At 41.5% G+C, this 13,903-nt stretch overlaps 1 protein-coding gene across 1 annotated transcript in view; it reads right to left on the reverse strand.

The window, feature by feature from the left end:
• Positions 1-13,903, reverse strand: part of LOC136676794 (otogelin-like) — a 474,914-nt gene that overhangs the window by 265,945 nt on the left and 195,066 nt on the right. The window contains exon 20 of the mRNA XM_066654019.1: positions 13,587-13,752. Within this exon, the coding sequence (XP_066510116.1) occupies positions 13,587-13,752 (166 nt within the window). The remainder of the gene's footprint in view (positions 1-13,586; positions 13,753-13,903) is intronic.

Here is a 13,903-nt window from a genome sequence, read left to right on the forward strand (position 1 = left end):
CTTAGATCGCCTGTGCCCTCTGACTACCAGACCCGCAAGACCCATGCAGCCCCACCCGTGGCTTACTGACTCCCTTCGATCAATGCGCACTAACCTCAGAGCTGCTGAGAGGAGATGGCGAAAAACAAAAGACCCATCACACCTGACACAACTACAATCCCTGCTCTCAGCCTTCTCAACAAATGTCACCATTGCAAAAAAGAAATTCTATCAAGACAAAATCAACAATGCTACTGACACCCGGAAGCTGTTTTCAACCTTCAAGTCTCTGCTGAACCCTCCACCTCCACCCCCTGCAACCAACCTCACCGCTGACGCATTTGCTGACTTCTTCACCAGCAAAGTTGCTGCAATCAGCAGCCGGTTTTCTGACCCCTCTACACAGCCTTCGGCTCCCCCTTTGAATCCTCCTAAACCTACTGCTTCCTTCCCTTCTTTCACTCCTCTCACAGAAGACGAGGTATCAAATCTTCTTAGAGGTGGCCGTCCCACATCCTGTTCACTGGATCCCATTCCTACCACCCTACTGCAAACAATAGCCCCGTCCATTGTGTCCGCAGCCACTCATGTAATCAATTCCTCACTAACCTCTGGAACATTTCCAAACACCTTCAAGCAAGCTCAAGTAAGACCTCTACTCAAAAAACCTGCTCTTGCTCCTTCTATAGTAGAGAACTACCGACCAGTCTCTCTCCTCCCCTTCCTGTCTAAAATCATTGAAAGAGCTGTCTTTAAGCAGGCAACAAAATTCCTCTCCCAACATAACCTTCTTGACTCGAACCAGTCCGGCTTCAAGAGCGGCCACTCGACGGAAACTGCACTTCTGTCAGTAATGGAAGCTCTTAAAGATGCAAAAGCAACAGGTCAATCCTCAGTTCTCATTCTGCTCGACCTATCAGCAGCGTTTGATACGGTCAACCACCACATCTTACTAAACAAACTCACTGACATGGGCTTCAAGAACAATGCACTCTCCTGGTTTGAGTCTTATCTCACTGGACGATCCTTCAGTGTGTCATGGCTTGGACAAACATCAGCGCGACACCACCTCACCACAGGTGTGCCCCAAGGCTCGGTGCTGGGACCCCTCCTCTTTGCCTTGTACACTACCTCTCTAGGCCCAATCATACATTCGCACGGCTTCTCCTATCACTGCTATGCAGATGACACACAGCTCTATTTATCCTTTCCTCCAGGAGACACTTCAGTGGCAACTCGAATCTCTGACTGTCTCTCTGACATATCTACATGGATGAAGGAACATCACCTCCAATTGAATTTATCCAAAACTGAACTACTGGTCCTCCCAGCCAAGCAAGCTATTCTCCACAACATCAGCATCAAGCTAGGGTCCCTATCAGTGGCTCCCACCAAGGTTGTAAGAAACCTAGGTGTCATGGTTGACGACCAGCTGACCTTCGCAGATCATGTTACCGCTGTAGCTCGATCGTGCCGCTTCTCCCTATTCAACATAAGGAAGATTAGGCCATACCTAACTCAACATACAACACAGCTCCTCGTTCAGACGTTAGTAATCTCCCGTCTAGACTATTGCAACGCCCTCCTGACAGGTCTTCCGACCTGTGCTGTGAGACCGCTACAGATGATCCAGAATGCGGCAGCACGCCTGGTCTTCAACCAACCAAAAAGAGCACATGTCACGCCCCTATTAGTTGAGCTGCATTGGCTACCCTTAGCTGCTCGCATCAAATTCAAATCACTAATGATGGCCTTCAGAGTATTCACTGGTTCTGCTCCCATCTACCTCAATAGACTCTTAAAACCATACGTTAGCGCCCGCCCTCTCCGTTCCTCAAAGGAGCGCCTACTAACACGACCAACCCTCCGTACAGGTCAGTTGAGGCTATTCTCATCTCTGGTACCATGCTGGTGGAACGAGCTTCCAAGCACTATCAGAGCAACAGAAACCCTCTCTGCATTCAAGAAATCATTGAAAACCCAGCTCTTCCGAGAGTATCTTTTGCACTGAATGTCTTTCTTAATAATGCACTTATTACTTCCTGGCATACTGCACTTAATGTAAGGTATTTTGCATAATTTGTGCTGTAGTTCGAATGTTAGCTCCTCTTTTGTAAGTCGCTTTGGATAAAAGCGTCTGCCAAATGCATAAATGTAAATGTAAATGTAAATTTATTTTTAAAACATGAAATATGAAATATCTCAGTGAAAATTAACCCTATCGACATGCTAATAGTTTCATAATACACTCTACATAGTGTCTAACAATATTGCAATTGTCACTATTTAAAAAAATATTATAGATTTTCTTCAATTGTCAGGTATGTGATTATGGAATTTATCGTACTAGTCTGTGAGTTTTAGTCCTATCAACACACAATTGGTCTCATTGCAAAGTGTATTGCATGCAGGTACATAATTATCAAAAAAACCTTTACATTTGGACAAGCTGTTGCTGCAATATGTCAACAAACATGAGTGGACGGAGCTCGATGCACTCTTTTAGCTATAACTCATTCAAAGTTCACCAAAATCAAACCTAAATGGGTACACATGTGCAAGGTATTACTCTGAAGAAGTGCATCAATTATGATCAAAATGCACATACAGGGGGCGCTAGAATTGGAAAAAATACATAAAAATAGGTTTTTAAATTGTTATAGCGCCACCTAAGGATGCAGTACCGACAGGATGTAAGGAGTTGTTCTGGAGCACATATGAAAGAAGCTTGTAATGTTTCATAACATTTGGCAAAAGCATTTTTGAGTTACAGGTATTTATGTGTGATAATTTTATGGAAACTTACAGACCTATTTTAAGCAGCATCTGGATGCCATGCAGTAATGGAATTCCATTTTATTTTTAATAATTATTAAGGTTCAGGTTCTTGTGATTGGGTCATAATTCACATTGTAGTTCATGTTCAAATGTATGTGGGTAAAGCTCCAACAGCACTGCTTGGTTTGATCCATAAGGTCCAGTACAAAACACAACCACCAGATGGCAGTGGTGCACTGTGAATAATCCACCACCCATCTCATATAATGCTTACAAATGCAGCTTGAGGCTCACAGACGGATCAAAATCAGAAATATGCTATGTCAGCTGTGACTATGCAATGTTGTGTATGATCTCGAAGTGGCTAAAGTAAGCAAATTTATTGCATACAAAGCGAGGAAGCCGTAAATCGCCACTTGCGGCTATATTTAGGCTTCCGAGCACTAAGTGCAAAGGAAGCCTATTGTTTTTGTTCTGGTTTTTATTATTATTCTTCCTAATAAAATTCTGCCTTAAAACGGATCGCACAGCCCAAACCGTAAGGCCTACAGACTTCATATTTGGTCAAAAATTAGTAAACCCTCCCGCTACTCAGGCGCAAAATATCAGCTTCATTGGCCTCAAGGGGGTGCTACAGCGAAAGAAAATGCTTTCATTAAAGGATTTTCCACGCCATGAGGCGTAGAGACGAAATTGTTTTTTTTTTTACATGATCCTTGGGCCCCGATGAATCAAAAAGGTCGATACAACCACTAAGCTCCGCCTACTTAGATTTTTTGCTAATTAGCATAATTCGCAAAACCTATTTTTGTGAACTAGTCCCTGGATTTTTGTCTGATCCCCATGGCCTTGGTGTCAAAACGTTCACAGGAGTGAGCTGGTCAATAATTATCACAAACATCCTGACATTTCGAAACAAGATGGCCGACATATGCAAATGAATGTGTACCGTGAATTGCAAATTTTACTCAAACATATGTAACTCCTTCATGCTTAACTCAAATCTGATGACCTTTCACACGTTGCTTCTAGACATGATTCTGAGGTAGCATGCATTTGCTGTTGCATGAAATATTATAGGGGGCGCTGTTATAGCTAACAATGTCTTTTGGCTAATATCTCAGCATCTACAAGGCAAATTAAGTTGACATTTGGCATGCTGGTTCTGTGAGCAAGCCTACATATGGGAAATTAAGGATGACTCAATACGGGCACGTTTAACGATGTCAACAGCCAATCAAAGTTCAGTTTTATTTCATCATTTTTTGACAGGCTTAACAATGCCCAATCATCATGGCATTTGCATGGTATGTTTGTGGACACACTTTGTATTTGCAGAAAAATTTTCGTGTTGATAGCCACAAGGGGGCGCAATTTATTTTTTAAACATTTTTTAAAATCTATGGAATATCTCAGTGAAATTTTAACCTATCAACATGTTAATAGTTTCATAATACACTCTACCTAGTGTCTAACAATATTGCAATTGCAACTATTTAAAAAAAATTATAGATTTTCTTCAATTGTCAGGTATGTGATTATTGAGTTTATCGTACTAGTCTGTGGATTTTGATCCTATCAACACACAATTGGTCTCATTGCAAAGTGTATTACCTGTAGGTAAACAATTATTAAAAAAATGTTTAGATTTGGACACGCTGTTGCTGCAGTACATCAACAAACATGAGTGGGCGGAGCCCGATGCACTCTTTTAGCTATAACTTATTCAAACTTTACCCAAATCAAACCAAAACGGGTACACATGTGCAAGATATTACTCTGAAGAAGTGTTTCAAATATGATCAAAATGCACATACAGGGGGCGCTAGAATTGGAAAAAGTACTTAAAAATAAGATTTAATTTGTTATAGCGCCACCTATGGATGCAGTACTAACAAAATGTATTGATCTGTTCTGAAGCACATATGAAAAAAGCTTGTGTTTTTTCATAACATTTGGCAAAAGCATTTTTGACTTACAGCTGTTTATGTGTCATGTTTAGAATGCAAGTTACACACCAGTGTTAAGCAGAACCTGGATGCCACGCAGTAATGAAATTTCAACTTTTTTTTTGACAATTATTAAAGTTCAGGTTCTTGTGATTCTGCTGATACCACATATGTCCATATTAAGTCATTAAGCACAGACTAGTTTGCGGTCAAACATATGTGAGTTATTCTCAGCTATGTATTCAAAGGCATTATTGAAGAGTCCCCCTTCCCCCCTTCCCTCCTATTCCTTCTGACATGCTCTCTGCCTCTTATCTCTCTCTCTCTCTCTCTCTCTCTCTCAGATTCAAATAGCTTTACTAAGAGACAACAGTAGTAAATAATACAAATAATAATTAAAATATATATGTTTCCAACATTTACAAAGTGATATAACATATGAATATATATATATACACACAAGCTGTATATGTGTACCTGTATAGCATATACATACATACTTATTGTGTATATGTTGTAAGTAGTGATGCATGGATTATACTGAGGTCGGTTCTACCCACTGTCTCTCAGGCAGTGACAGACTGATACACACTGTGCAGTGAAGAGTGCTGAGAGCCCATCATCCAAGGATTATCTTATCTTATCTTATTATTAACAAAATGTAATGATTTGTTTTGGAGCACAAATGAAAGAAGCTTTGACGTTTTATAACATTTGACAAAAGCATTTTTGAGTTACAGCTGTTCATGTGTGATATTTTTAAGGTAAGTCACAGACCTATTTTAGTAGCATCTGGATGCCATGCAGTAATGGAATTCCACATTTTTAAAATAATCATTAAGGTTCAGGTTCTTGTGATTCTGCTGATACCAAATATGTGCATATCAGGTCATAATTCACATTGTAGTTCATGTTCAAATGTATGTGGGTAAAGCTCCAACAGCACTGCTTGGTTTGATCCATAAAGTCCAGTACAAAACACCACCACCAGATGGCAGTGTTGCACTGTGAATAATCCACCACCCATCTCATATAATGCTTAGCAATGGTGCTTGAGGCTCACAGACAGATCAAAATCAGAAATTTTGGATCTCCTAAGTCAGCAGTGAATACGCAGTGTTGTGTATGATCTCAAAGTGGCAAAAGTAAGCAAATTTATTGAATAGAAAGCAAGGAAGCCGTAAATCGCCGCTTGTGGCTATATTCTTATTATTCTTTTTCTCCTGTAAAAGTCATTGTGTGCATCTCGGAGGACAACAAAAATTACACTGATTGGCCTAATGGTGGCGCTATAGCAAAATGAAACGCGTTTAGGTTCATATCTCCTACACCGTGAGGCGTAGAGACAAAATCTTTTTTTCCACTGATTCTTTGGGTCCTGACAAATCAAAAACGGGTTAGTCAAAATTTCATTTTTCCAACGTTATTATCACGCTAATTTGCATAATTTGCAAAACCTACTTTTGCAAACTAGTCTGGGGATTTTTGTCCAATTCTCTTGAGCTTGGTGCCAAAAGTTTGCAGGAGTCTGAAGGTTAATAATTATCAAAAAAAATTTAAATTTGGATTCAATATGGCCGCCATATGCAAATGAACCTCTTCGGCTTATCGTATGTTTTACTTACAAATTTATAACAACTTCATACTTTACTCCAATGTGTTCAAATTTCATATTCTACTTCCAGATATGATTCTGAGGTAGCATGTAAAATGAGGAGCCAATATTCATATAGGGGGCGCTGTAAATGCTACAAGTGTATATCTCAGCATCCGCAAGGCGGATCGGACTGCCGTTTGGCATGCTGCTTCTGTGGGCAAGGCTATAAGTGGAAAATTAAGGACAATTTGATTCGGGCAAAATTGTGAACGTCATCGGCCAATCAGATGTTAGCACCTGTTTGACTACCTTAACAAGGACCAATCATCATGGGATTTGACTGGTATGTTCCTGGGAGCACTCCCTAAGTGCATAAAAATGTTCGTAACGATAGCCACTAGGGGGCGCTATATCAAGAAAATATGATATTTCTCAGCGAAAATTAAGCGTATCGACACGCAGTTTACTTCTCTGTATACTCTGCAGAGGGCCTCACAGCTTTATATTTGCAAGTGTTGTCAAAAAATGCATTGTATTTTCTCAATTGCCAGTTGTTTAAAATTGAACTTTTTCAAACTAGTCTGTGGAATTTTGCTCTATTCCCAAATAATTGACCTTGTTAGAATCTGCAGAGCCTGTAGGTCAATAATTATCAAAAAAAGTTCAACATTTGGACAAACTTTTGTTGTAATAAATCAATAAATCGAAGTGTGGGGAGCTTTAAACATTCTTTCAGCTGTAACTCAAACAAATTCAGCCCAATCAAGACTAAATTTGACATACATATGTAAGGCCTTACTATGAAGAAGCATATACAATATGACTCCAATCCACCAAAAGGGGGCGCTACAATTGGACAATAACTGATAAAATTTGCTTTTTTGTGTTATAGCGCCATCTAGGATTGCAGTGGCACCACAATTTAATCATGTCATCTAATCCTCATACTGATCAAGCATGTGCAGTTTTGAAATTTTTGGGGAAAGCGTTTTTGAATTATAGGTGCATTTGTGATTTCTAGAATTCATGCTGGATCTCTATCATTTGGAGCGGCCTGTAAGCCACATAGTGATGAAAGTTCAACATTTTAGTGATAATTATTATATGCCAGGTCTTTAGGATTCCACTGATACCACATATGTCCATGTTAGGAAAATATCCATAGAGTAGTACTCCCTTAAACAGTTCTAACATGAAAGACTGTAACTGCTTAGCAACACTATGGTACAGTAGTAAATTCTTTCACCACCAGATAGAACTACAAAACTAAATATTGTTTTGTTGATCTATATGGAGGTTAAGATCCTATTCACCTGCAAAGGTTAATGGTCATACCATAATTAAAAATTATAAAGTCTCCTATACCTCTTCAAGTGGCCATTTACCCTCAAAAGTCAGAAAATACCCTTTGTTATTGTGTGTTTTATTCTGATGTACTGAGTTTCTGATGTTTACACTTGTTTCTCACAGAGTACAGTGTCCCATTTAATGCCTGACATGTTAAAAGGCAAGAGCTGCACTCTGATTGGCTGTAGTGCGAGGCAACCTGCATTTAAATGCCCACCTGCATTTAAATATTTTATATTTATATATAACTACTCTATAGTAGCCTGTCTAGAGCACAGGTTGCTCTGATAGTGGCCTTCAGCTCCTCTGCATTGTTGGGTCTGGCGTATTGCATCTTACTCTTCACAATACCCTGTAGATTTTCAACGGGGTTAAGGTCAGGCGTGTTTGTTGGTCAATTAAGAACAGGGAGACCATGGTCCTTAAACCAGATACTGGTAGCTTTGGCACTGTGTGCAAGTCCCAAGTCCTGTTGGAAAATGAAACCTGCATCTCCATAAAGTTGGTCAGAGCAGGAAGCATGAAATGCCCTAAAACATCCTGGTAGATGGCTGCATTGATCTTGGCCCTCAGAGAACACAGTGGACCAACTCCAGCAGATGACATGGCAACCCAAACCATCACTAACTGTGGAAACTTTACACTGGTCCAAGCCACACGCTTCTGACGCTGTCTCTTGTTCAAGAGTGGGTTCACACAAGGAATGCAACGCTGAAACCCATGTCTTGCATACATCTGTGTGTGGTGGTTCTTGAAGCACTGACTCCAGCTGCAGTCCAGTCTTTGAGAATCTCCCTGACATTTTTGAATGGGTTTTATTTAACAATCCTCTACCATATCTTTTCCTTTCCTTCTCCTCTCTATTAATGTGCTTGGACACAGAGTTCTGTGAACAGCCAGCATTTTTAGCAATGACCATTTGTGTCTTGCTCTGCTGGTGTAAGGTATCAATGGTCGTCTTTTGGACAACTGTCAAGTCAGCAGTCTTCCCCATGATTGTGGAGCCTACAGAATCAGAATCAGAATCTCTTTATTTCGCCAGGTATGTTAGACATACTAGGAATTTGTCTTGGTGACAGCAACACATGTATGACATGTAACACGTACACAGACTGTTAACAAAACTTTAAAAGAGGTACAATAAACAATAAATAGACTAAAAAAATACAGTTAAGTACTGGAAAAAAAGAGCGTTAAGACATAAATTAGACAACGTAAAATATAAAATCTATACTGTACAGATATGCGTATGAATATAAATGTTTCCAGATATTCCTAAAGTAGGTTATATTATATATTGTTGTAGAAGTTACAGAAATAGAACTTCTGTACAGCTGTGCAAAATAGCATAGTGCAAGTGAGTAAAGTGTCCTGTTCAGTGCAGTTATGTCCAGTCGGTTTAGTTCAGTGGTTTGGAGACTCAGAGGTGTTCACTGTGGTTGAGGAGAGCTACAGCTCTGGGAAAGAAGCTGTTAGCATGTCGTGTTGTGCTGCTTTTGATGATCCTTAGTCTTCTACCAGAAGGGAGAGTCTGGAAGAGGTGATGTCCAGGATGTGAGGGGTCAAGCATAATTTTGCGAGCGCGTTTCCTCACCCTGCTGGTGTGGATCTCCTGAAGCGTTGGCAGGTTACATCCAATGATCTTCTCTGCTGATCTGATGATGCGCTGGAGCCTGGCTCTTTCTTGTGAGGTAGAGGAACCAAACCAGGTGGTTATGGATGAGGTGATGATGGACTCGATGATCGCTGTGTAGAACTGGATCATCAGGGTCTGTGGCAGGTCAAATTTCTTGAGCTGTCTCAAGAAGAACATTCTCTGCTGAGCTTTCTTGGTGATGGAGACGGTGTTCCTCTCCCACTTCAGGTCCCTGGATATGGTGGTGCCCAGGAACTTGAGTGACTCTACAGTGGAAACTGCGGTGCCCTTGATGTAGAGGGGGGATACAGGGGGTGGGTTGCGTCGGAAATCCACCACCATCTCTACAGTCTTGTCTGTGTTCAGCAGCAAGTGGTTGTCACTGCACCAGGACACCAGCTGACCAACCTCCTTTCTGTAAGCAGACTCATCACTATTGGCTATGAGGCCCACCAGAGTGGAATCATCTGCAAACTTCAGGAGCTTTACAGCTGGTTCCTTGGAGACACAGTCGTTGGTGTAAAGGCTGAAGAGAAGGGGTGAAAGAACACACCCTTGTGGAACTCCAGTACTGAGTGTTCGAAGGTCTGAGGTGTGTTTCCCAAGCCGCACATACTGTCTTCTGTCTGTGAGGAAGTTTGCAATCCACTGACACATGGAGTCCGGCACTGACAGCTGGGACAGTTTGCTTTGAAGTAGCTGCGGCACAACGGTGTTGAAAGCCGAGCTAAAGTCAACAAACAGAACCTGAGCGTAGGTTCCAGAGCTGTCTAGATGCTGAAGGATGAAGTGGAGAGTTAGGTTGACCACATCATCAACAGATCTGTTTGCTCTGTATGCAAACTGCAGGGGGTCCAGCAGGGGGTCTGTAATGGTCTTTAGGTAGGCTAAGACCAGGCGTTCAAAGACCTTCATGACCACAGATGTCAGGGCGACAGGTCTGTAATCATTAAATCCAGTGATGGTGGATTTCTTGGGGACTGGAATGATGGTGGAGGTCTTGAAGCAGGCTGGAACACAATGGAGCTCCAGTGATCTGTTGAAGATGCTGGTGAAGACTGGTGCTAGTTGGTCACAGCAGTGTTTTAGGATGGATGGAGAAACTGAATCAGGTCCCGGGGCTTTCTTCACCTTCTGTCTGCTGAAGAGTCTGTGGACGTCCTGCAGGCTGATGGTGAGACAAGCTGGGGGTGGAGGTGTGAGAGCCAGTGTGGGGGAGGAGGGGGGTTGATGATGGGGTGAGAGAGTCTGCTGATTGTCTATTGTTTGAAATCTGCAGAAGAACTCATTCAGGTCGTTGGTGAGCTGACGGTCGTTCAGGTGGAGGGGGGTATTTCTCACCTTGTAGCCAGTGAGAAGCTGAAGACTGTTCCAGGCTGACGATGGGTCGTTAGCTGTGATGTGGTTATTCAGCTGCTCTGAGAACTTTCTTTTCGCTGCTTTAACCCCTTTCTCCAATCTGTACTTGGCTTTTTTGTAGACAGCTCTGTCTCCACTCCTGAATGCGGCCTCCTTCTCTCGCCTAAGCTGTTTCAGTTCTATAGAAAACCAGGGTTTGCTGTTACTGTATTTAACACATGTTCTAGTTGAAATACAGCTGTCTTCACAGAAGCTTATATATGACGTCACAGCGTCTGTGTATTCGTCCAGTCCGTCTGTCACCTCCTCAAACACAGCCCAGTTTGTGGATTCGAAGCAGCCCTGCAGCTTCTCTATATCTCCACTGGTCCACCTCTTCACTGTTGTAATGGCCGGCTTGTTGGTTTTGAGTTTCTGCCGGTACGTGGGAATGAGGTGAACGAGGCTGTGATCGGAGAGCCCGAGAGCGGCGCGCGCAACAGCGCGATAGGCATTCTTGATGCTTGTGTAGCATTTGTCTAGTGTGTTGCCTTCACGTGTAGCGCACGCGATATGTTGCCTGTATTTGGGCATCTCCTTCGTGAGATTAGCGCTGTTAAAGTCCCCCAGAATGATCAGCAGTGAGTCTGGATGGTCTCTCTCTAGTTCCATTATCTGTTCGGCCAGTTGTCTCTGCGCGTCGGTGGTGCACGCACTCAGCCTAATGTACACGCCGGCCAGAATGAAGGAGCTGAATTCTCTGGGAGAGTAAAACGGCCGACAGTTAATGAAGAGAGACTCCAGATGAGGAGAGCATGATGTTAACAATACTGTAGTGTCTCTACACCAGCGCTCGTTGATGTAGAAGCAGATTCCTCCTCCCCTACTCTTCCCGCTACGTTCCACGTCTCTGTCCGCTCTCAGTAGCTGGAAGCCCGGTACGTCCAGCGCACTGTCCGGGATCAGCTCGTTCAGCCAGGTCTCCGTGAAGCAGAGGGCAGAAGCAGAGGAGAAGTCCTTGTTGGTCCGGTGGAGCAGGAGTAGTTCCTCAGTTTTGTTGCTGAGAGATCGGAGGTTGGAGAGGAATAATGATGGTAGAGGTGTGCGAGGCCCGCGCCGCCTGAGACGCACGAGCGCGCCCGCGCGTCTGCCCCTTCGTCTGCGACTCCAGCGTCTCCTTGCGAGGCCGAGCAGCGTCAGCGCGGCCGTTGTAAAGATTTCCACACACTCTGAAGGTTTTTGAATAAATTCCGGCATAAAATCAGGAGAAATGTTGTCCCTGGTGGTTAATAACTGTTCTCTGTTCCAGCTGACCAAGTTTGAGGTACAATAGACAACATTAATTAACAAAAACAAACATAACACGGAGGAGCTCGTCACCGTGGCTGCCGTCCTCGGCGCCATCTTGAACTAGACTGAGAGATTATTTAAAGGCCTTTGCAGGTGTTTTGAGTTAATTCACTGATTAGAGTGTCGCACCAGTTGTCTTCAATATTGAACCTTTTCACAATATTCAAATTTTCTGACATACTGAATTTGGGGTTTTCATTAGTTGTCATTTATAATCATCAAATTAAAAGAAATAAACACTTGACATATATCAGTCTGTGAGTAATGAATGAGTGTAATATACAAGTTTAACTTTTTGAATAGAAGTATGGAAATAAATCAACTTTTTCATGATATTCTAATTTTATGACCAACACCTGTAATATTCAAGTTTATAGTAAGCACTGCTCACACATTATATACCTCACACAAAGACCCTCTTACATCACACACATCACTCAGAAACAAACACACCTCAGAGACTGTAGAACACAAGTCACAAACACAAGCACTTATTACAAATAATCTGACACTGCACATACCTACTTGGCTCAATGTCTAACAATTTTGCCATAGCCACAAATGTCAATACATCCTCTCCCAATTAATTCATACTACAGGAGTTGTCAGATTTAACTTGACTGCCATATTAAGCCAGTTAGTGCTTGAACCCGCAGATAGCCGCTAGCGGCTCTAGTTTGAATTATATTTGTCTGGCATTTGATAAACTTGAATGTTTGAGGTGGTGAAATATTCATATTTAAAAAAAACAAACCCATAAATGCCCTGTGAAGGACTGGCGCCCCTCCAGTGTGTGTTCCCCTTGCACCCAGTGATTCAGGTTAGGCTCCGGAGCCACCACGAACCTCGACTGGATAAGCGGTTACAGACAATGAATGAATGATTGAAAAAACACATAAATTCAAATCTAAAAATGCAGATTGCAAAACTAGGAATATAGGCCAGATTTCAACCAGGGCTTCTGAGAAAAAGTTCCACAGTGAGATCTGAATATTTCACGATATGAAATTTTGAAATCAAATCAAATGCCATACAAATATAATTGAAATATAAAATATTCAGACAAATATATATTGAATAATCAAAATTCAGACAAATATAATAGAAATATTTTAAAATGTATGTAATTGATTTAGCTCCATAAGAATTGCGTATGCACTGATCATCTCGCTTTTCACATGTCATTTTTTTTTCTCGAATGTTTAATACCCTCTCAAATTAAAGTCCCCCAACTGCCAGCAGTTCAGATCTCTCTCTTATGGTGCAACATTTAGAGAAGAATTACAAGCAATGGCTTCATAAAATGGCAATCACAAGTATCAAGCAAAAATTTGCAACATTTACTCTTGCAAAACAACAACAATTAGTGTCCTCATTTCCAAAATGTAATTGTAAAAGCCTATGATGTGTATGATGTTTTTAAACACAGTTTTCTTGGCAATGACTAAAGATTTTTATTTGTCGTCTTATGCCTCAATTATACAGATATTAAAGATATTTTTCCCCTTGAAATAGGTGTAATAGCACAGCTCACAATAATGCTGTGCAACTTTGCTCATAATTTTAAAAAGTATTATAATATGAAGCTACGAATATGAATATGTCACTGTACCTTGTAACACAGGTGTTAGTCAGTGTGCTGTAGTAGGTTCCTTGTGGACAGACACAGCCTTCTTCACACTCTTCCCCACATGACAGTGGCACTGACAAAGACAGGCAGTGGTGCTGACATGATGATACACACAATCCATATTCCATTGTTGGTGGACATGTCACAGCTGCAAAAATATGCAAAGATATTATCAAGGACTGGTTTTTTAGTGAGAGACATGGACATCTCATCATTGATTGTTTATCATCATCATGGACATTTCCTTTTATCATTTATTTGTCTGCAAATGTTTTAAGATAAATGCATTTGAGATTTTA

The sequence above is a fragment of the Hoplias malabaricus genome, chromosome X2 (assembly GCF_029633855.1).
Source record: "Hoplias malabaricus isolate fHopMal1 chromosome X2, fHopMal1.hap1, whole genome shotgun sequence".
Classification (NCBI taxonomy): Eukaryota; Metazoa; Chordata; class Actinopteri; order Characiformes; family Erythrinidae; genus Hoplias; species Hoplias malabaricus.